General features: G+C 37.5%; 1 protein-coding gene and 1 long non-coding RNA gene across 2 annotated transcripts; one reads left to right on the plus strand and one right to left on the minus strand.

Moving 5' to 3' along the window:
• The first annotated feature begins 4,365 nt into the window (after positions 1-4,365).
• Positions 4,366-6,902, plus strand: LOC149713140 (uncharacterized). The gene is made up of 5 exons (XM_089849448.1): positions 4,366-4,401; positions 4,931-5,037; positions 5,102-5,204; positions 5,265-5,568; positions 6,434-6,902. The coding sequence occupies exons 1-5, from the start codon at positions 4,366-4,368 to the stop codon at positions 6,700-6,702; spliced, it is 819 nt and encodes a 272-aa protein (XP_089705574.1). The 3' UTR covers positions 6,703-6,902.
• A 3,935-nt stretch (positions 6,903-10,837) lies between these two features.
• LOC149713141 (uncharacterized) lies at positions 10,838-11,444 on the minus strand. The gene is made up of 3 exons (XR_016369033.1): positions 11,371-11,444; positions 11,130-11,287; positions 10,838-10,874 (listed from the first exon to the last, which is right to left on the minus strand). It is a non-coding gene; the product is annotated as an uncharacterized LOC149713141 (long non-coding RNA).
• Positions 11,445-24,008: the final 12,564 nt, after the last annotated feature.

Genomic DNA, 24,008 nt, shown 5'->3' on the forward strand with positions numbered 1-24,008 from the left:
GAGTAGTAGCACTTCAGGCCTATTTTCCCATAGAAACTTATACATTAAAAAGTGTAACTGCCATTACTTTTTTAAAACATTTTTAGGGTTAATATTTTTGTTTTCTCGAATAGTTAATCGAATAGTTAATCGAATATTTAACGAATAGTTAGTCGAATATTTAACGAATAGTTAGTCGAATATTTAACGAATAGTTGGTCGAATATTTAACGAATAGTTGGTCGAATATTTAACGAATAGTAGGCCCGAATAGTAAAATTCACTATTCGATATTCGTTCGAATACCCGAAATGGGGATTATCGAATATCGAGACGGTTATTCGTCTCGATATTCGATCGAGTTATTCGTGTTACTCGAGTATTCGCCCATGCTTAGGAAAAAGGCTTAGCTGCAGTGTTCGCGCTTTGAAAGGTTTCCTCCAAGCTTCCGGTATGCGCGCGCATCTTTCTCTACCCTCTTTTTGGTTGAAATACGGTGAACCGGATATTATTAGGAAAATATAACAAATAAATAAAAAGAAAAGAGAGAACTCAAAAAATGCATTGCCTGAAAGCTGCTAGCTTTAACTCCCTCTCTTTATACCTTCTTTGCTTAAACCATAAGTTTGCTGCTAGTTTTTGAATTTAATGGACTTCTGCTTAAACTTAGAATCAATTCATATACTTTGATCATATAAAAAATAAAATAATAATATGTATTATTCTGTAATAAAGCTTAAAAATCCGTTCAAGAGCTTTAAAAAGTATTAATGTTAACAACTTAACAGAAAAAAATTAAATCGATATAAATTCCAGTCTCACTTCAAAGTAGAGAATAATCCTTCACCATTAGAAACATAACAACAGTTAGTGTGTTTCCGTATAAAACACGATTTCCGCCAACCAACTGGATTCCTCTCTAAACATTCGGGAAGTCCTCACTTAAGAGTGGATTTCATAATAGCGGTCCTCATAACCCGCAGTTTACGCTTTACGGCAGTTTCCTACAGCGGTTCTCGTAAACGCGGCGCACCGTTACAGCAGTTAATAATAGAGTAGTGCAACTGAGAAGAGATTATGGTTATTTGAACTTAATTAAGCCTGGTTAAACTTGGTTAGTTGTATCAAAAATGTCTTAGATGAGGTTAGGTTTGGTTATTTGAACCCCAGTAGTATCAGAGTCTGTTTAGGTATTGTTATTCCAACCCGATAAGTAACAGGTAAGGTAAACTGTAGGGTTAAGAGTTGTTTAAAACTCTAGCTAATAACTGCTATTTCTCAAAAAAAGCAGCCACTATTTGGAACAACGCCGCTGTTTTTATTGAATCGTGGTTGCTATTTCGGAACCTGCTCATATAAGATACACCCAAACATTCGTTAGCGATGCAGAACCAATAGGTATAAATACCGACGGATAATATGTTTTTAGAGTTGTAAGAAACTCCAACTACCGGTTTCACACTTAGCCCCTTTCTATAACAAAGTGAAAACACCTTCATCGAGTAATAAGCATTACGGTAATTAAGTGGCATACGTATATTTATTATATTACTTATGATAAAACGCATTACGTGTTAAGTTCTTTACCCACGGAATAGTCCCATTTCATTCTTTATTTTACTTTAGTTGACGATCGATATTTATAGCCGTTGTAAGTGCTACTTGAAACCGTGAACATTTAACCTTTTTAGGTTTTGGACCAATAACGTCCTACGGAGCAAAAGCCTCAGATATTCAATTTAAGGTACATTGTAAGTACATTTTAGTAGTTAATTTATAACAAGACTTAGCAACTTCAGTACTAATACCTTTTGCTATTTTTTCCTCTCTGAAAATAATCCAATATATCCACAATTATCCGATATGGTATAAATACACCCAATAGCAAAAGCGGATTATGCTTCACACATAAAGTACGTAAGTCCCACTTTTCCATAGCTTTGGCCATGGATTTCATGATATTCCCGAAGTAAAAACTAAGCAGACGAACAAAAAATCTTTTAACCAATCATGAGCCCCCTAACCATAGAAAACCTCTTTAATGCCAGACCAATAGGCGACGGCTATTACTATTTTCTTGCATGGGACCTCGACTCGACCTCGCAGTCGACATAACCGGGAGGCCTGGAAGGCGAATTTGCGGTACCGTTCCGTAGTCGTTATAAAATATTCAACGTTTTAAAGCTCAAGTTTCGAAATGTTTTGAGACATTTACTTAGTCTTGAACTAAATATGATAAGATTTTCTTTAATTTTCAACCGAAAAATAGCTCTGCGAATAAAATTAGACACGAAAACTACACTAAGCCTTGGCTAGATATCAGCGGCTGAGGCCGAGCGGCGCATCTCGAGCTGCCGGCGGCCGGACTTGCCGTAACGGCGAGAACAGAAAAATACCTCATTAAAAACAGATGCACGGCGTCTTAAATAGACCAAGCAAAAGCTACCCAGATTGATACGATCTTCGTGCCTTACTCCCAAATAATCTTTCGTATTGTGAATAGTTTTAACTAAAGAATTTTTCAGACACTCTACTCAATATTTATACTAGTTCCCTAATTTCAACAGAAAAATAGCTCTGCGAATGATAATAGACTCTAAAACTACGCTAGGCCTTGTCTAGGTAACAGCGGTATCCCGATTCCCGAGCCGCCGGCGGCCGAGCTCGCCGTAACCGCGAGAACAGAAAACATTCCTCGTAAAAAACAGATGCACGGCGTCTTAAATAGTCCAAGCAAAAGCTACCCAGATTGATAACATTTTAACGCCTTACTCCCAAATAATCTTTGGTATTGTGAACAGTTTTATCTAAAGAATATTTTAGATACCCTACTCAGTCTTTATAGTAGTTCTCGAATTTAGGTACGTGGTAAATCGGTTCTTAGGCGGAAGGATCCGATGGATCCGAAGGAGCCGCGTTACTGAACTATTTCCCTCCGCGTAAGGGGAGGATTTTTCCTAGGAGCTTAGAGAATATCGTGTAGCTCCCCAAGGCACATGTTACGTACTTCATGTGTGAAGCCTAATCGGCTTCTGCCAATAGTAGAAGCTAAAAGAACCAAGGCTATTGTGGTGATTTGTGGGGGATAATGTGGCGGATTATCCTTTAGATATTTAAAAACACTCAACCTCTTAAGACATGAAACCTTTATTAAGAATTAAGATGAGCAGAACAAAAATACATTGAACATATTGCACGCGCTTGTACCCGGTTAAAGGCCGACTTCCATCGAAAAGGGTTCTAGCGAACTAAAAACCGAGCATCGAGACTAACAATGGAGCGACCATGCTGATTTTCGAATCCCCGCTGGGGGGGCATAAGTTGCAAGGGTTCTCGCTAACTGAAAGCCGTGCTATGTGGTTCTAGTGAACTGAAGACGAACAATAGAAATCCTTTTAAATTTATTTCCTCTCGAATTTTTGCTTTCCCCTGAAGAAAATTCTCTATTGTGTAACTTCAGTTCGCTAGAACCACATTGCACGGCTTTCAGTTAGCTAGAACCCTTCCAACTTTTACCCCAGCGGGGATTCGAAAATCGGCACGGTCGCTCCATTGTTCGTCTCGATGCTCGGTTTTCTGTTTGCTAGAACTTTTCGATGGAAGCCGGCCTTCAAAATTCTCGCACTTAGTCCAATAATGCTCGCCTGAGGGCCCGAAATAAAACGTTGTTACTCGCCCGAGAGCCCAAAATCGAATAACAATAAACAAATACTTCGAGAAAGTCCGTAACTCGTAGCGTCCCGTGACGACTAGGGTTTTTCCAAAACGCAGTTTTCCTAATCAGAGTTGCTCCGTTGAATTTATTCGCGTGCGATAATTGCTCGAACAAACACGGAAAACGTGAAATGGTACTTCATATTTTTTTATTGAACCTAAACTAAGATAATAACGGTAAATATGACACTTTCTCTAGCCACAATGCTAAATTTCTTCAAGTTTCTTGCCACATTATGACTATGAGTTTGGCCTATGAACAGGAAGGGTAAGTACCATTCAACTTTGATAGTGTAGTAGTTCTTTCATTTTATGCATATGGTCTCTGCCTCAAAGAGATCTCGTTCACGAAAGGTTTGACAATAATAATTTCGGTCCCGTAACTTTTGTATTCTTTAGATACACACCATATTGAGTGTCATACGTATTGGTGTTATGTTGCTTGAGGTGGAACCAGTTTGTTGAAATAAAGTATGCTCTCATATTTTGGCCTTCATTCCGCCAACTATAATTTTCAGGCGCTTAAATCCATGAAATTTAGGTGTCGAAACTATAAAAACTATGAGGGTCCTGACAACTACTCATATAATGCGAGTCTTTGTGAGAACAATCGACTCACTTAAAGGTTTTCATTTTGGAGCATAACAATTTTAATCAAATAAGGCCACCAGCATGGATGAGAACGAGAAATTCATCTTCAAATTCACTGTAAGTATTAGTTTTTTAGTATTTATTTAATTTGACACGGTTTACTAAGAGTTAATAACGTTGGACAATGAGAAATTGAACATATTATTATTTTTTTATGCAATTGAAGCCAACCAAGGCGTAATACAGTATAACAGTGTATACAGCTGATATAGAACCCTTACAGGGTTGCCACAGTATCTGGAAAAGACAGACATTTTGCAAAAATGTTGTTAATGTTAGGGAAAAGAAAGAATGTTTGTTTTCGAAGCCTCAAAGTTTTACTAAAATCACTAGCACGAACTAATATATTTTGAGGTTCATGGTACTAGTCATTTTTCAACACTCAGATTTTTCTACAAATATAAGGGGATGAATTACGTAAGAAAGTTAGAGCAAACAAGGAATATTCAGCAAATTTTTAATTAAAAAATCTGTAGCAGACCTGTTGTAGTCAGATCTTATTCTTTTATAAAAAATATCACTAAATATTTAGACGTGCATCATAACGTATGCAATATTTTATAATATTATTATTAAAAAATGTCAGACACACTTGCCAGCTGCAGAAATGGATGATCTAATGACCGGGAAGTTTAGCCCTCGAATTATTTCTTCTGCTGCTAGTTACATACTACCTAATATACTAAACATAACGTAATAAAAAAATTTGCTTAGCTCGTAATTTTGGTAAATTGACCTCATTCTCCCTTTTATGTAGTCTGATTTTTGTACCTTATGCATCTATTCAAAAGAATCTGCAAAACTACGCCAACGTTACGCAGTTTAAAAATAATACGCCCCTAGCTAGTGTGGAAAGTGGAGTAAGTGCAACAGTTGTTGTACTTCAAGCAATTTTCATAACATTTCTCTTTCCATAACAGCTGGCTGATACAGTTTTGTTTAACGCTAAACCCGACTCAAGTACATTTCAAGTATTTCATTATTCCCCTGGATTTTTGATCGACGAAACAATTTTAATGTCCGGAATTCATCCTGATTACGACATTGGCATTAGAAACTTTTCATTTGGTGCAATAGACGAGTTGTTGTGGGGAATTGCGCTGATTGCTCTTCTTCTATCGTTTATATCCCCAATCTTTGTGAATTTTATTTACATTAAACGACCACATGGGTGCAAAGTTTCGGAGTATATCTGGTTTTACACATCGGTTATCTTTTTGAATGGTTAAATAGCTTCATATTAAATTAGTTTATTTAAGTGTCTCTAAAGTCTTCGGCGGACCGTTGAATTTTGTTTTGAAAAGGCGTTATTGATGTCACATCCCTCCGGGGGGGGGGGTATGAAAAACTAAACTTTTTCCTTCTTTCCTAAAACATAGTGTTAAGGCATTTTCCTAATTTTGTGTTATTCAGCCTTATCAGGCCGGTGATACAATTGGACCAATAAATAATCTAGGCTTTGTCTATGAAGGTATTTCCACACTAAGCCTGTGGTTTATTTACAGGTAGGTCCCATTACAATGCATAGAGGGGTGGTGGCTAGCCCCTATGCCACAGCTAACCGACAGCGCCCTATACTAACTATTACCGTTAACCCCTGCAAGTTTTGATGGAAAGGAGAAACCGGGTTAGACCGCGGAGGAAAACTCCTTTTAACAAGCGGGGAGAGAACTTGCAAACTCTACGCAGAAGGATTTGTTCCCGGATTTTCACCCGGTGCCACAGTCCGAGATTGAACCCGGGATCCTCTTGCTGCGAGGCGAAAGCGCTAACCGCTACGCCACCCCACAACGCCTTTACTATTTCTTCCATGTTCCTACGTCGATGATTCTAGCAAACGCAGTGGGAGTCTCGGACTCTAGGGAATTGGGTCAGGGGAAACGCCGGAGAGTGGAGGCTCACCAATCACAAGAGATTAACGGGATGTGAAGAACCGCTTTACTACGACGAAATAATTCCTCTTTGACGCGTTTTACATCAGCTGCTGACGTCAATGATTGTTGGGAGGGGGTTCTGGCGCCTTTTCAACAGTCCGCCGACCGCTTTACCGTCCCTTTAAGTTATTGAATATTTTTATTTATTAAATTAGCTTCTAAAACATTTCCGAGGCGTTTGTCAACTAAATTCTTCTTGGGTGGTTGGTATCTTGCCACGTCGGTTTTAATGAGATCGCTATCTGGCAATTTAAAGAGTACTCTAACTTTATCGACATCATTTCGAATCAACACCATTGAGGATTTATTGAATAGTGCGGGAACTATTCCATTACTTAAAAATACGGATTACGTCCAATTTCTACGAAATGTAAATAACACACGGATTTCAGATGAAACGTGTCATTTTAATCTCTTTCTTTAGCACACCCACCAAGATCCTATCATCGCAAAGCTTTTTTCAAAAAGCGCTTTATTAGGGGACTATTTTCCCGAAATGTTCGGCGTCTACAAAAATGGTACTAGCAAATACGCCGTGTTTCACGGAATCAACATGGTTCAAGCCCAGATAAATAATGCGCCGGCCTTTTCACGAGAACTTTGTGAAATGGGTGTGAAAGTCTACTTGGGGAAAAAGGTTTATCACTGGGAATATTCAGTATTTCCTTTTTCTAAAAAATTACCCAAAAGAATCACAGAAAACATCGATTACCTGTAAGTTAATAGTGATAGTATTTGTAGTAATAATATTGAAGTGTAATTTTATTACTCAGAACTCAACGGTACGTAGAAACGGCTCAGTCGCAGAGAGCAAAAAGGGTTAGAGAACGAAGCTTCGCTCGGTTTAAACTTAACGAACGGGACATTGCCTTGCAACCAATCAAATCAGTATGTCTGGAAGAGCTGTCAACACCATTTCACTTTTGGTTATTCGGTTTAGTTTGTTCGTTTCTATTCTTGGTGATTGAAATTTTTGCCACAAGCAAATCAATACTTAGAGGAAAACCAAGGCGTCAATGTGTTTTCAACTATGAATATTAATTTCAAATGACACCCAGTTTCATAATTTAAGCTGAAGTACATGTATATTTGTAAGAAATGTACGCCACCAGCAAATGTAATATATTTTATAATTTGCGTGAAACGTTGACACTTTAATTTAATTGTGCTGTAGGAAACATTTAATTGTGCTATACGAGACCTTTAATTGTGCTATACGAGACCTTTAATTGTGCTATACGAGACCTTTAATTGTGCTATACGAGACCTTTAATTGTGCTATACGAGACCTTTAATTGTGCTATACGAGACCTTTAATTGTTCTACAAAAACATTTAATTGTTCTACAAAAAACATTTAATTGTGCTACAGAAAACATTTAATTGTGCTAGAGAAAATATTTAATAGTGCTAGAGAAAACATTTAATTGTACTATAGAAAACATTTAATTGTGCTATAGAAAACATTTAATTGTACTATAGAAAACATTTAATTGTGCTATAGAAAACATTTAATTGTACTATAGAAAACATCTAATTGTGCCATATAGAAAACATTTAATTGTGCTCTAGGACACTTTGACTGTCAAAATGAAAGTCTACCGACGCTTTTTTGTCGGTGTCATTTGAACCGTTACCTCGGCCCCACTATGTCGTGCCAACGTCGTTTTGGGGGTCGAAAATTTACCGACTTTTTAGCTTAAGACTCGCGCTTCTAGGGTACCCTTTTGTTGGTATTTCAAAATTTGGGAAAAATGTGACTGTAAATAAAGCAAATTTTTCAGATACGATATGTTCACATCCCAACATGAACCGCAACTATCGTATACTCCCCTTTGAGGGTGTAATGATCTGGTGGAGTCAACACGTTCCGTTTTCCCTTCTCTACGAAATAAATCGATGACACTCAAAGCATTTAAAGCATACAATTGCCATCGGCAATCACGCAGTTTGAATTTTGACCGATATAAGCCACCTTTGTTTTGTTTTAATGCTCATTTTAATTTTAATACGAGAACCAATTGGATTTAAACCTTATCCAAAGTTTGACCATAAAATTTAGTTCCGATAAAAAACACCAAAAACTTTCAAATATATTGTAAGTACATAACAGTTTTAAATTTATGTAATTAAGCTTGACACTGCTAACTGAGATTAGTTCAAGAGAGAATGTGAACCTTTTGTCTATATCAAGCTTGGAACTTTAGTCTTTATGTTTGTAATCTGTTCTTCGAAAGACCTCTGGTTCCTACGTCAACGTTATCGCAATGTGCTAAAAACATGTAGCTAAAAACAGGGAAAATCATCGTGGTTGTGGATTCAGTTAACAGAATCTTTTACGTTAATTTGCTTTACACCGGAAGTCAACACAGATTATTTCTCTTCTTCTAAGTCAAAACTGTGATCGTTGAAACCTCTACTTCCTGCGCATTAATAATGTTTTAGGAATTACAAACCTATAATCCTTAATACGTGGTACGATGAATAACTCATTATTGAAAGAAGTGTAAACTTAAAAAACTGTTACGCTACGCTTTCGTGGGAATTATTATTTCTCAGTTGAATTTCGTTTCATTTTACATCAAAATTTAATCGCGTGCATCTTCCTTCGTTCTGTAGAATATTACTAGTTTTGAAAGTTATGCGGTTGTTAAAGATTCCAGTTATCCTAGACCGAAAAGTCGGAAATGCTTTGTAACTCTGCGGTCTTAACTTTTTCATATTTAATTCCATTTGGTTGTACAAGATAGAGTTTCTTTCAGAAAACCCTTTGATTTTAAAATTCGAAAAAAATTAACAATCATTAAATATTACCAGAAGTGGTATGATACTAGAAGTATTGAGCTAACCAAATTCTTCACTCGGCATTAGTGAAAAGACTTGATAAAACACAAACGGTTGGCCCTCTAGTGGCGGTTTCAGAATTTTTCCCTCCAAAACGTGAGACGCTCGCGGTGGTAGACGGCCGAACTAGATTCAAGGAGCCGGGTCCGTGTTCGGCGGCTTTAGGTTGAGGGGAAGGGGGTAAGAAATGTTTTTGGAACTCGACCAATTTTTCTCTCTCTAGTTTTAGCGCGTGGGAAGCGGCATAAAATCCTCAAATTTGTTCACTAGTGCCAGGATCTATTACCAATGCTAGAGCCCTTCACTTCTAGTCTCATACCACTTCTGATATTACTTAGAATACCAAAGTTAATGAGGGGGAATGTATATGAAAATGGCCATGGAGCCTGTGTTAAAAAACGCACATCAAAGTTTAGCCAATAACTATTTAGTTTATGGACTTGCAAACTCGCCACTGAAAGTAGTCCAGGCATTTATGCTCTTTGGTTGAACCTTTGGGGTTGACGCACTTACAAAGCAAAATGGAGGCGATAGTAACGTCGGTTGATATCTCCTCACAACAGCGTCAAACATTGCTGAAAAACAATTGTGAAGCACAATGCATTACTGAATAGAGGTCATTTTCCAGGAAATAGTGACGACAATAGCTACGCCGATTCAACTGCCAACTACGGCGAAACTCTGATGTCTTACCACTTTTGGCCATTTTCATACATTTCCCCTCATCCACTTTTGGTTATACATGGGTTTCAAGCAATTGTTCCCATGCCTATAGTAATTTCACTATCATTTTGTTTATCATGAGCTGATAAAACCAAATACTAACAATGTAATACTCTTAAAAGAAGGAATTTAAACAACAACAAACGCACAGTGAAGTAAAATTTCAGACAATATACGTAAAACTGTTCAATCTAGTCCTCCCATAGAAGCACCTTCTTGCGCTGGAGGCTAACACTAACCCGCTTATAAATAATTATTGCTTTCGAAAAGAATCGTTTAAACTAATTGAGCTATAGTACAACGGTAAATTACCGACACATATGTGTCGGTAATTTACCGTTGGATATAACCAGTAATTTAGCACAATACCGCGATAAATTACCAATTTTGAAATACCATTTTTTTACATTATAAATGAGCAATTGTCGATATTTTGAAATTTTGGAAAAAAATGTAGAAGTAATTTACCGGTAATTCCGTTTATTTTTCAGATTCTTTATTTTTACGTCCTTAGTCTTATAGTAAACTAGCTGTTACCGGCGGCGTCGATCGCGTGTAATAAGAACTTCCATCAAAATGATACAAGGAATGGGTAGATTTTACTGACGACTAATAATTTTGTAGCACCCTAGGAGCGAAGGCATTCGGCGTTGCCCGTCAGCCCGTCGGGACATTGTTTTATTACTTTTCACGCGGACATTACTCCATAAAGTAGGGTTTTTAAGTTTTTGGCCGCCATTTAAAAAGATGGAAACAATTCGAACCCAAAAGACCATTCATCCGTCTATAGGTTAAAGGAAACCAGTCTACTAAATATTTGTGAAATCGTTTGAAACCCGCGGACTTTGTTGCAATGGAGAAGATTTTTTACATTTCTGGGCGCCATTTTTTAAGATGGCGGCGGATTGGAAAGATCTTTCTTAGTACGCGCCTACTACTTATGAGTAACGTTCCTGCAAATTTTCACCCTTCTAGGGCAAGCGGTTTGGGCTGGGCGTTGATTATCAGTCAGTCTGTCAGTCAGTCAGGACTTTGATTTTTATAGATATAGATTAAAGTCTCACAGCGTAAAAATAGACTATAATTAATATGAAGCACATTAAAAAAAATAAATACAGGACATCAGATTTTATCAAATAAAATTAGGCCTTATAAAATTGAATTGCAAAATTTCATAAAAATCAATATTAATTAGAACAAAACTTTTTTCTATAAATAGAAATATTTGGTGTTTAAAAAAAACTTGATTTTCATCTTTAAATCATGAACGTTATCAAATACTTACGTGGATTTAAAAATGGTTGTCCGGTCACTTCACTCTCCCTTAAACATTCGGTAATCTTCTATTACAAGTTACGTGAAAATGAAGTTAGGGGTTAAAGCCCTAGTATATATCCGGAAGCTTTAATTGAAGACCTTATTCCATTGTATTTCAATGGATTTCTAATTTGAAATAGCAATGATATAACATATTATATAAATTGTGGTACTTATATCATGCTTTATCCTGAGTCACAATTCGTTACCAAATTTGACCCCTAGAGAGTTTTTGGAAGTGGTTTGGTTCAGTTCTTTATGGTTGGGTGTGCGTGCTCCTAACCATTAAGCCTAAGTCCGTTAACATTTCAGCTGTTTAATTAATTCATAATTAAGCATATTTTTGATGAATTTTAAAAAATAAACAAATTGGGAAAACCAAAATATTACCTCTCCGAGTCAAGAAGACTACTTACAAACTTATTTACCCAGATATGGAAATGTTTCTTTTTTTATGAAAAAATACTGAAGTTAAAATTTATGAAATATTAAAGCAGTATACAAAGCATAGCAAATATACTGTAAATCAGACGACATTTTACCTCCAATAAGGATATACTTGTACACATTAAAATCATCCGATGGGGAAACAACGGGAAATGAAGATAAAACTTTGGAGGGATATTACCTTTACGTGTTTGTAAAGGCCCAATTTTCCGATTACAATCAGACCTTTCACTGATCTGGGCTGCGTTCAGCAGTGCTCACCAAAAAAGACAGAGGATTTTTGAAAACGTTTACCGGTGAGCTCTGTCGTCATAGCTTTTCTCCGGTCATCGGTGTTTTAAAAATGACGCTAGCGCAATAAAGTGTGCAAGGTACCAAGGCTTAACAAAAATTGTATGATAACATATTTATAGAGATAGATAAGAACAACTTTTATAATTACAAGTTGGGAAAACCAAAATATTACCTCTCCGAGTCTAGAAGAGGACTACTTACAAACTTATTTACCCAGATATGGAAATGTTTCTTTTTTTTTTATGAGCAAATAGTGAAGTTAAAACTTATGAAATATTAAAGCAGTATACAAAGCATAGCAAATATACTGTAAATCAGACGATATTTTACATCCAATAAGGATATACTTGTACACATTAAAATCATCCGATGGGGGAAAAACGGGAAATGAAGAGATAAAACTTTGGGGGGATATTACCTTTACGTGTTTGTAAAGGCCCAATTTTCTACTCCTCAACTGTATACCCTCTATGTTCAAAGCCATATTCACAACAGGGTTGCCATGTAAACACTATCCTCTCGTTTCACCTCTCTCTCTCGTTTGTCAACATGACTGTTAACGTTACATAACACCAAAGCTAATTTGTGGCCACACACACTGAAGGTAAATGGGCACCATAAAAAGCATGAAAACACGAAGCTATAATCCGATTGCGATCAGACCTTTCTCTGATCTGGGCTGCGTTCAGCAGAGCTCACCAAAAAAGACAGCGGATTTGGAAAACGTTTACCTGTGAGCTCTGTCGTCATAGCTTTTCTCCGGTCATCGGTGTTTTAAAAATGACGCTAGCGCAATAAAGCGTGCAAGGTACCAAGGCTTAACAAAAATTGTATGATAACATATTTTAAGAGATAGATAACAACAACTTTTATAATTAAAATTAGAAACTAACATGTCTCTTAAACTTCTCGCGTGATCAACTTGTTTCACGCTAATTAAATAGCTCTAGTCCCATCATAATCAGCAAGAGCTATTTGTATTAATTCCTCCATGCTTTTTTCGCCAAGCTGAGAACTACGCGTTTTACGTCACGTTATCCAAAAACCCGACTATTTTCCTTGAAGACCGTGCTGGCTCAGCGCTGAGCACCGTGACGTCAAAATTCAATAACAAAATCCCGTTCTGTAGGACACTGCTAACAGCGCTGAGCTCTTCTGAACGCGGCCCAGATTTCCACCATGATTATAAAGTCTAAGCCTAATTATTTAAAAGTGTATTTAACTTTCGGCTCACTCTGAACCGTTAATGTCTCTGTATTACAGAAACGAAAACCAAACCCAAGCGTTTACTTTTTGGTTCGATAGGCCTATTGACAAATAAAAGTTCATTTGACCAATATAGATGCGTTCGTCTTGAAATCACTTTAGAAAAAATTATGCTATAAACAGATGTAGTATAGCTTAAGTAATATATAAACATCGATTTCAAATAATAATAATAAAAAATATTCTTGGCATATCAAAATGAAACAGAGCTTTATAGCTACAAAACCACTAAAGGCATCGAAATTACGAAAAATATTTCCATATATTAATTATACATTATGAGAAAACCAAATATTAAGGTTTTGTAGGATTTTTTCCACAAAACAAAGCGAACTGCTAACGCGGTGCACTAACGGACGGACACACACAGACTAAAACATAGGCTAATTTTTAACTCTTTCCGTTTTAATTTTGAGTTGAGAAACTAGATTATCTTAAATATTAAAATAAATATAATTAATATTAAATATTTTCTTCGTTAGTTGTTCGCCTTATTGAGCGTTACATCGCGTTGATAAAGAACAATTAGACATTCTTGAGAGACTTGACTAATATTGGCGTTTGAAATGAAGCATACTCCGGTTGCTTTGCCTTACTCAAATAGGTAGTATATAAGGGTGTCGATCTACAGCTAAAAGCAAGAACAACCGCAATTGCGAAAACCTTTGGTGGTGATCCCACCCTAGGGAGGCTAGACGTTTCTCGTAACCCTAGCTGATCGCCGCGAATGTCTTAAACCCAACGATGACGATGGAGTAGAAGCCAGGTGTACAGACTGGTGTCCAAGTGGGATGGACGAAGACCAGAAGATGGTGGTGATTAGAAGCCAGGTGTACAGACTGGTGTCCAAGTGGAATGGACGAAGAGAAGAAGATGGTGGTGATTAGAAGCCAGGTGTACAGACTGGTGTCCAAGTGGAATGGACGAAGACCAGAAGATGGTGGTGATTAGAAGCCAGTATGTACAGACTGGTGTCCAAGTGGAATGGACGAAGACCAGAAGATGGTGGTGATTAGAAGCCAGTATGTACAGACTGGTGTCCAAGTGGAATGGACGAAGACCAGAAGATGGTGGTGATTAGAAGCCAGTATGTACAGACTGGTGTCCAAGTGGAATGGACGAAGACCAGAAGATGGTGGTGATTAGAAGCCAGTATGTACAGACTGGTGTCCAAGTGGAATGGACGAAGACCAGAAGATGGTGGTGATTAGAAGCCAGTATGTACAGACTGGTGTCCGTGTGGGATGGACAAAGATCAGAAGATGGTGGTGTGAGAACTCAAGTAGAGGAGCCATTTCCGTGACTTTTGAAAGCAGTTCGGAAATGGCGAACACGTTTGCTCCGATTTGGAAACTGCGAACGCGGTCACGTGGGGTGTAAGTCAATAACAACAGCCACACACACACACACGTCGAAATTAGAACCTCTCCGTGACATACGTCACTCGGAGAGGTAATAACAACAGCCACACACACACACACGTCGAAATTAGAACCTCTCCGTGACATACGTCACTCGGAGAGGTAAAAATTAGAAACTAACATGTCTCTTACAATTCTCGCGTGATCAACTGGTTTCACGCCAATTACATAGCTATGGTCCCATCAGAATCAGCTAGAGCTATTTCTATTAATTTCTCCATGTTTTTTTTGTCACCAAGCTCAGAACTATGCGTTTTACGTCACGTTATCCAAAAACCCGACTATTTTCCTTGGTGACCTTGCAGGCTTAGCGCTGAGCACCATTCAGAAAATAATCCCGTTCTGTAGGATACTGCTAACAGCGCTGAGCTCTGCTGAACGCAGCCCAGATTTCCACCATGATTATAAAATCTAAGCCTGATTATTTAAAAGTGTATTTAACTTTCGGCTCACTCTGAACCGTTAATGTCTCTGCTTTACAGAAACAAAAACCAAACCCAAGCCTTTACTTTTTGGTTCACTAGGCCTATTGACAAATAAAAGGTCATTTGACCAACATAGTAGCGTTCTTCTTGCAATCACTAAAGAAAAGATTATGCTATAAACAGATGTAGTATAGCATAATTATTATATAAACATCCATTTCAAATAATAATATAAAAATATTCTTGGGATAACAAAATGAAACAGAGCTTTATAGCTACAAAACTACTAAAGGCATCGAAATTACGAAAACTATTTCCAGATATTTATTTTGCATTATGAGAAAACCAAATATTAAGGTTTTGTAGGATTTCTTTCCACAAAACACAAGGCGAACTGCTAACGTGGTGCACTAGTTTAACAACGGACAGACACACACAGACAAACCCATAGACTCCTTTTTAACTCTTTCCGTTTTAATTTTGAGTTGAGAATCAAGATTATCTTAAATATTAAAATAAATATCATTTATATTAAATATTTTCTTCGTTATTTGTTCGCCTTATTGAGCGTTACATCGTGTTGATAAAGAACAATTTAACATTCTTGAGAGACTTGACTAATATGGGCGTTTGAAATGAAGCATACGCCGGTTGCTTCGCCTTACTCAAATAGGTAGTATATAAGGGTTTCGAATCGCAGCTATGGATAAGAACAGCGCAATTGCGTGTACCTTTGGTGGAAGCCCTGCCATTGGGAGGCCGGACGTTTCTCGTAACCCTGGCCGATCGCCGCGTATGTCTTAACCTTAAGAATGATGATAGGGTAGGAGCAAGGTGTGCAGACTGGTGTCCATGTGGGATGGACAAAACAAAGACCAGAAGATGGTGGTGTAGAAGCCTGGTGTTACAGACTGGTGTCCATGTGGGATGGACAAAAAGAAAGACCAGAAGATGGTGATGTAGAAGCCAGGTGTACAGACTGGTGTCCATGTGGGATGGACAAAAACAAAGACCAGTAGATGGTGGTGTTAAAAGCCAGTGTGTACAGACTGGTGTCCATGTGGAATGGACAATGACCAGAAGATGGTGGTGTTAGAAGCCAATGAGTATAGACTGGTGTTCATGTGGAATGGACAATTGACAAGTCAGATGAAGTAATAGTGGTCAGTTGAATTGTGGATAGCCTCAAGTTTTGAATTTTCTGGGAACTCTGAATGCGGTCCGGAAACAGCGAATACATTTGCTTCGATTCGGAAACTGCGAACGCGGTCCCCTGGGGTGTAAGTCAATAACAACAGACTGACACACACACACACACAGGCATGCCTGTCGATTTTAGAACCTCTCCGTGACATACGTCACTCGGAGAGGTAAAAAATAATAACTTAATCTAAATAAATCATTTGGTTGGGCCTTTAAACTATATATATTGTCACCTCTCCGAGTGACGATGACGTGTCACTTAGAGGTATTACACTGGACGTGTGGGTGGGTGTGTGTGTGTCTGTTACCGAGTTTGCAGTTCGCAAACTGGAGCAAATGTGTTCGCAGAAAGCAATTTTTACCTCTCCGAGTGACGTATGTCACGGAGAGAATCTAATTTTGACGTGTCTGTGTTTGTCTGTCTGTCTCTCTGTTGTTATTGACTTATACTCCAGGGTACCGCGTTCGCAGTTTGCAAATCGGAGCAAGCGTGTTTTCAATTTCCGGAAATTTCGAAAATTGTATTACACTTACTGGCTATTACTTCATTGCCTGTCTAACACCACCACCCTCTGGTCTTTGTCCAACCCACATGGACACCAGTCTGTACACACCCGCTTCAAATCACCACCCTCTTGTGGTCTTTGTCCATCCCACATGGACACCAGTCTGTACACACTGGCTTCTAATCACCACCGACATCTGGTCTTTGCTTTTGTCCACCCCACATTGACACCAGTCTGTACACCTGGCTTCTAACACCACCATCTTCTGGTCTTTGTTTTTGTCCACCCCACATGGACACCAGTCTGTACACCTGGCTTCTAACACCACCATCTTCTGGTCTTTGTTTTTGTCCACCCCACATGGACAGCAGTCTGTACACCTGGCTTCTAACACCACCATCTTCTGGTCTTTGTTTTTGTCCACCTCAAATGGACACCAGTCTGTACACCTGGCTTCTAACACCACCTTCTTCTGGTCTTTGTTTTTGTCCATCCCACATGGACACCAGTGTGTACACCTGGCTTCTAACACCACCATCTTCTGGTCTTTGTTTTTGTCCATCCCACATGGACACCAGTGTGCACACCTGGCTTCTAACACCACCATCTTCTGGTCTTTGTTTTTGTCCATCCCACATGGTCACCAGTCTGTACACTTGCCTTCTAACACCAGCATCTTCCGGTCTTTGTTTTTGTCCATCCCGCATGGACACCAGTCTGTACACCTGGCTTCGAACACCAGCATCTTCTGGTCTTTGTTTTTGTCCATCCCACATGGACACCAGTCTGTACACCTGGCTTCGAACACCACCATCTTCTGGTCTTTGTTTTTGTTCATCCCACATGGACACCAGTCTGTACACCTGGCTTCGAACACCACCATCTTCTGGTCTTTGTTTTTGTTCATCCCACATGGACACCAGTCTGTACACCTGGTTCCTACTACATCATCATCCTTAAGGTTAAGACATACGCGGCGATCGGCCAGGGTTACGAAAAACGTCCGGCCTCCCAAAGGCGGGGCTTCCACCAAAGGTTCACGCAATTGCGCTGTTCTTATCCATAGCTGCGATTCGAAACCTTTATATACTACCTATTTGAGTAAGGCGAAACAACAGTCGTATCCTTCAATTCAAACGTCAATATTAGTCAAGTCTCTCAAGAATGTTTAATTGTTCTTTTTAAAAAGGATGTAACGCTGAATAAGGTGAATAACTAACGAAGAAAATTTATTATAATAATTATATTTATTTTTGTATTTAAGATAATCTTGTCTCTCAACTCAAAATTTATACGGAAAGGGTAAAACAGCAGTCTATGAGTTTGTCTGTGTGTGTCTGTCTGTTGTTAAACTAGTGCACCGCGTTAGCAGTTAGCCTTGTGTTGATGTGGAAAGAAATCCTACAAAACCTTAATATTTGGTTTTCTCATAATGTAAAATTAATATATGGAAATATTTTTCGTAATTTCGATGCTTTTAGTAGTTTTGTAGCTATAAAGCTCTGTTTCATTTTGATATCCCAAGAATATTTTTTATATTATTATCTGGAATGGATGTTTATATATTACTTAAGCTATACTACATATGTTTATAGCATAATCCTTTCTTTAGTGAATACAAGAACAACGCTACTCTGTCGGTCAAGTGAACTTTTATTTGTCAATAAGCCTAGTGAACCATAAAGTAAACGCTTGGGTTTGTTTTTCGTTTCTGTAATGCAGAGACATTAACGGTTCAGAGTGAACCGAAAGTTAAATACACTATTAAATAATCAGGCTATGATTTTATAATTGAATAAAGCATCATGGTGGAAATCTGGGCCGCGTTCATCAGCAGTGTCCTACAGAATGGGATTTGGGTTTTGAATTTTGACGTCACGCTGCTCAGCGCTGAGCCAGCGCAGTCACCGAAGAAAATAGTCGGGTCTTTGGATAACGTGACGTAAAACGCATAGTTCTCAGCTTGGCGAAAAAAACATGGTGGTATTATTACATAGAGCTCTTGCTGATTCTGAATGGAATATACCTATCATACAAATTTTGTCAAGCCTTGGTACCTTGCACGCTTTATTTCGCTAGCGTCATTTTTAAAACACCGATGACCGGAGAAAAGCGTTCAGCAAAGCCATGACGACAGAGTTCTTCGGTAAACGTTTTCCAAAACCCGCTGTCTTTTTTGGTGAGCTCTGCTGAACACAGCCCAAATCAGTGAAAGGTCTGATGTTAATCGGATTGTAGCTTCGTGTTTTCATGCTTTTTATGGTGCGCATTTACTTTCAGTGCGTGTAGCCACGAATAAGCTTTGGTGTTATGTAACGTTAACAGTCACGTTGACACACTAAGAAAATCGTTGAGGTGAAACGAGAGGATAGTGTTTACACGGCAACCGTGTTGTGAATATGGCTTTGAACATAGAGGGTATACAGTTGAGGAGTAGAAAATTGGGCCTTTTCAAACACGTAAAGGTAATATCCCTCCAAAGTTTTATCTCTTCATTTCCCGTTGTTCCCCCATCGGATGATTTTAATGTGTGCAAGTATATCCTTATTGTATGTAAAATGTCGTCTGATTTACAGTATATTCGCTATGCTTTGTATACCTCTTTAATATTTCATAAATTTTAACTTCAGTATTTTTTCATAAAAAAAAGAAACATTTCCATATCTGGGTAAATAAGTTTGTAAGTAGTCCTCCTCTTGACTCGGAGAGGTAATATTTTGGTTTTCCCAACTTGCTGGCTTCTATTCCCATCGTTAGGATCAAGAATCACGCGGCGGTCGGCTTTGGTTACGAAAAACGTCTAGGCTCCCAATGTCATCAATTATTGTGAATCAGTCGCCTTATATACCCCAAACGTCCCAAAATTGGTTAAAGAGGCATACGCTTGAATCAAACGTCAACAATAGCTATGTTTAAGATGATTTTAGGAATAAAGTTTCCTAAAACGATTTACCTAGAATTAAGGTAAATTAATGACGATTAAAATGATTAACATCTATTTTATTTGTTTAATTATTTAAGAAAAACCTCTTAATTGCGTCTCGACTTGGAGAAGTTTATTTTTCGTTTTTGTTTAGTGTCTACATAATTATGAAACCCTTCCCGGTTTCCAGACTTTTAAAACACCAGGGAAACGGTACTTATACAGTATATCTTATCAAATTAAGACTATTTTTAAAGAGTGCCAAAAATGTTTGTGACCGTCGCCACTCCAGCAACATTTAAAACCTCTATGGTTTTACTGTCCGAAACTAGAACTTTCATTCATTATGTATGTATGAAGCGTACGTGTAAAATATCACGATTTCTTTCTCTTTCTTAGGCGTGCGTGAGTTTTTTGGCGTTACGAGGTTACCACAAATAAGACTGTTTTGACCTCTAAAATGTTTTTTTACTACAAAGTAATCATTCTTCCGATCCCCACCAGGGCCACCACTGGGAAGAAGATTTATTTAAAGTTCAACGGTGGTGGGAGGCTGAAAGAAGAGACGTTTCATTAACTATAAGGTTTCCTGCATTAAATCGTTCTGTGGAAATAAAATGTAGGATATTGGTTGATGTTAAAGATATTAATTAGCTCTTGGAAATGGCCCCAAAGCTTTACTTAATTGTTTAATAAGATACAAGAAACATTGAAATGTTGGTATATTACTTTAGAATATAAAGTAGATGATTGAAAATAAGATATATTTGATTGGGAAGTTGAAAAATTGAAAAATTAAAAATAACAGACACGTTTAAACAATGGTAAACTGAAATAATGTAAATTGTTTGCAAGAATTTTTGAAATATTTTATTCTCAAAGCTCTTTTCATTTCTTTGTTTTAAATTAAGCTAACTTAACATAAAGGACGAAACACATTTTGTGAAATCGAACTGTCTAAAATCCCACCTGTATCATTACTTTACACATTAAACTTATTTATATTTTGATACAGTTACATTCTGACGCACTAATAGATTCAAATTTCAATTGGTTCTATACCGTAAGAAAATTGGTTCTTTACATCCGCATAAATATTGTAATACGTTGCTATGGTTGTATTATAAATGAAAAAACCCGTATTAATAAGCTAATTCACTAATGCTTGAAAGTTTTTGGCATGTATTTTGTTGCAGTGATTAAATTTATAGTCAATACTTGAAATGGTATACTTTCCGCCAATGGCTAAGTTTAATTTTCGAAATAACATTGGAATATAAGAATTTTAAGGGTTTTATGTAATAAAATAATTTTACTGAATTTTTAAATAAGAATTTCTCGGAAGCAATTGGTTTTTTTTTTTGAATTCATTTCATTTTTGGAATAAATGTTGTGCAAAATACAAAATGACGACTTAGTAATTAATTTAAGAACGTAAAAAGAATTTAAAATACTAAACATTTGAAGATACTCACTTAAATTCAAATGAAAAAACTCTTCTGAAATTCAAAAATGTGAACCAAAGCTTGGCGATTTCATTGCTGCTTTTCTGGCGGGATTTAGACAAATTTAACAGAAGTGGTTCGACAAGTTATTAAAATGATTATTCATCAATTATTATAAATCAACGCACCATATATTGATAACCATTGCACTTTTATTCGCATGGCCCCACACTTTGATCATTGAAAAATATGTACAATTTGTTTATCTAAAATCAGTTATTTATCACCAAATGAGATTAAAGTCATTAATGACGAATTTGGAGTTGTCGAGTCTTTACATTTATATATGGCCTTCGATTTAAAAGGCTACTTTAAAATACAAAATTAAATCTATTTAAATGTGACCATATACTCTCGTATCACGTGATTAAAGAGTGTCCAGCTTAGCTACGCTATTATAAATTCCCTTTTGCTAATTACCACTATACCAGAAGCGCATAAAAACCTTCCAGGAGGGAAGTGACCAACTCTGGTTTTTGGTGAAACGCGAGAGTCACATATTGAGAAATTTGAAACAATGGAATCAGTTTTTAAATAGGTCGAATTTGCATCGAGAATAGTCCATGACATTTTACTTTAAGGGGCCACCGTATACGAGTTATGATTGGAGTATTTTTTAGATGACCCCCTATTAAATTAGAACTGTCTTTCAGATTATCATGTTAATTTTAAGGGTTAATCTGTCAAACAAACATTTTTCGACTCAAATTTGTCCCTAGAACTAAAAGTGTATAGATATAAAAACAAAAAGATCACTTCGTTAACAATTCGCTGCCTTTAGCTCTAGACGACATGTAAACTGAGCCTCCGCTCAACCGCCTACAGGAACTAACCAATCAGGGAAGAGCTTCTTGACGTCATAGGTTTATAGAAAGTAGTACATGATGCTGGCGATCTAAAGGTTAGTTTTTGGTACTAGAGCTAGAGTCTGTTACTAAATGAGCCTATTCACGGCTTTTTCCCTGTGCCACATTCGGGAAGGTAAACATACGCAGAGGGGGTTGACACAATAATGGTATGAAGTAGGGCTTCTCATATTAAGTGGTACGAGCAAGTTTCAACGAAGTGTACTTTTTGTTTTTATATCTATATACTTTTGCTAGAACCCACTGTTCTACCACCTTTTTTGGACCACCCTGTTAACCTTTTTAGTAAAGGATACACGAAATAGTCTTTGAAACCTTGAAATACCAGGGAATTTTGTGTTTGCAAATTTCGAAAGAACAAGTATATTAAATATTTCAAATGCATAACATGTCCAGCTTAGAGAGTTGATAACTTCCCCTCCTTAGAATGGTTCTCGTTGGCCTCTGCCACTACCTAAATTTGGAAAAACGTTCATATAGGAAATGGGGTGAGAGCAAGGGCTCGATTTTAATTTCCTGGCATCACATAACTTACAATTAGAGGTGTATCCCGGGTGTTTGAATGTTAGCGAAACCATGGAAGCGCTCGAGAGGGGTTCTCAATATAGTAACGGGAGAGCTATTTTGCTAAGAGTTCCCCTCTTAAAGGGCGAGTGAAAACAAAACGAACTATTCCTCCACCATAATTTCTGATCTAAAAGCTCGAAGGTTACAAACGTCTTTGACATGTTTTGATATTATGACTTTAAAACACAAATTTTCCTTAATTTCGAGTCGAATCTATACGTTACTGAAGAAAGTACTCAATATATAGCTAAGGATGACTATTAACAAGTGCAAATGTTTAAATAAGAAAAACGTTGGATAGAATGAAAGCCTTCTTCAATGTCCAGTATTGTGCTTAAGACGCAACATGTATTACAAAGGGGCAGTTGACTCGAAGCCCAGGCAATTACATTCAATATCAAACCTATGATAGCCAGGAAGCTAAAATATTCTTCCCCGAATACTTCAAAATTGGAAAGCAGCTCGACCATAGAAACGAAGGAGAAAAGAGACTTTACGTCGAAAGCATCACACAGGGCACTTCAGAAGCCTAGCTTTCTCTTATTTCTATTTGTATTTGGTATTATTGAAGGCAAATCTTCCAATATTTCATTATAAATTCTCAAAAACCTAGGTTTCCAGTGGCTCAGTTCAACTACAATTACGGAAGTTGAAAGTATAACCTTTGATTCCTTCCTACATAAATAGAGAAACCCTACAGAGTACTAAAGTCGGTCAACAACACAATTATTTGAGTTCCCTTACACTAAGTGACTACCTGATTCGAAAGATCAGTGCGTCTACCTTTTCTTTCAAAACCACCCTCCTGATAAATGCGAAGAAATTAAACAATGTTCAATAAGAACTGCGCAATTGTAAACCACGTTTGTGGAAACATACCCTCATTAATAACCGCTTCTCTTTCGTTAGTCTTAATGTATTTGTAAATCATATTTCGTCATGGAAATGAACTTCTAATAAGCAAACTCTCTCTCTCTCCTTCCCTAATTCCTGGCACGTGACACCTGACGGGTTCATTTATTGAACTCAGGTTCAGGTGCACTACTTAAATTTTCTAAAATATTTGTCATTGTTTATCCATACGCCTCAACTTCCTATATTTAATCAAATGGGCTTGGTTAGGTTAAATTAAATATATGTCATGCAATTTAAAGGGACTGTAAAGAGGGCATTGGCGGGTGGGTAAAAATTATTTTAAATACGTCAGAGGCACGTGACCGAGGAGAGGCGTGGTTCAAAGAAGTTTAGTTCGTTTTATTTCGAAAACTACCACTTCATGGAATTGGCGCTGCAATCTTGCGAAAAACAAGGACTAAATGTCCAGTTCCACTCCATGAGCAGTCTTTGTATCTTGGCATCACGTGATGTCTGTGACGTATTTCAAATACTTTATACCCATCCGCCGATGCCTTCTTTGCAGTTCC

The sequence above is a fragment of the Phalangium opilio genome, unplaced genomic scaffold, assembly GCF_054372755.1.
Source record: "Phalangium opilio isolate 3A_F unplaced genomic scaffold, DU_Popi_V2 ptg000009l_1, whole genome shotgun sequence".
NCBI lineage: Eukaryota > Metazoa > Arthropoda > Arachnida > Opiliones > Phalangiidae > Phalangium > Phalangium opilio.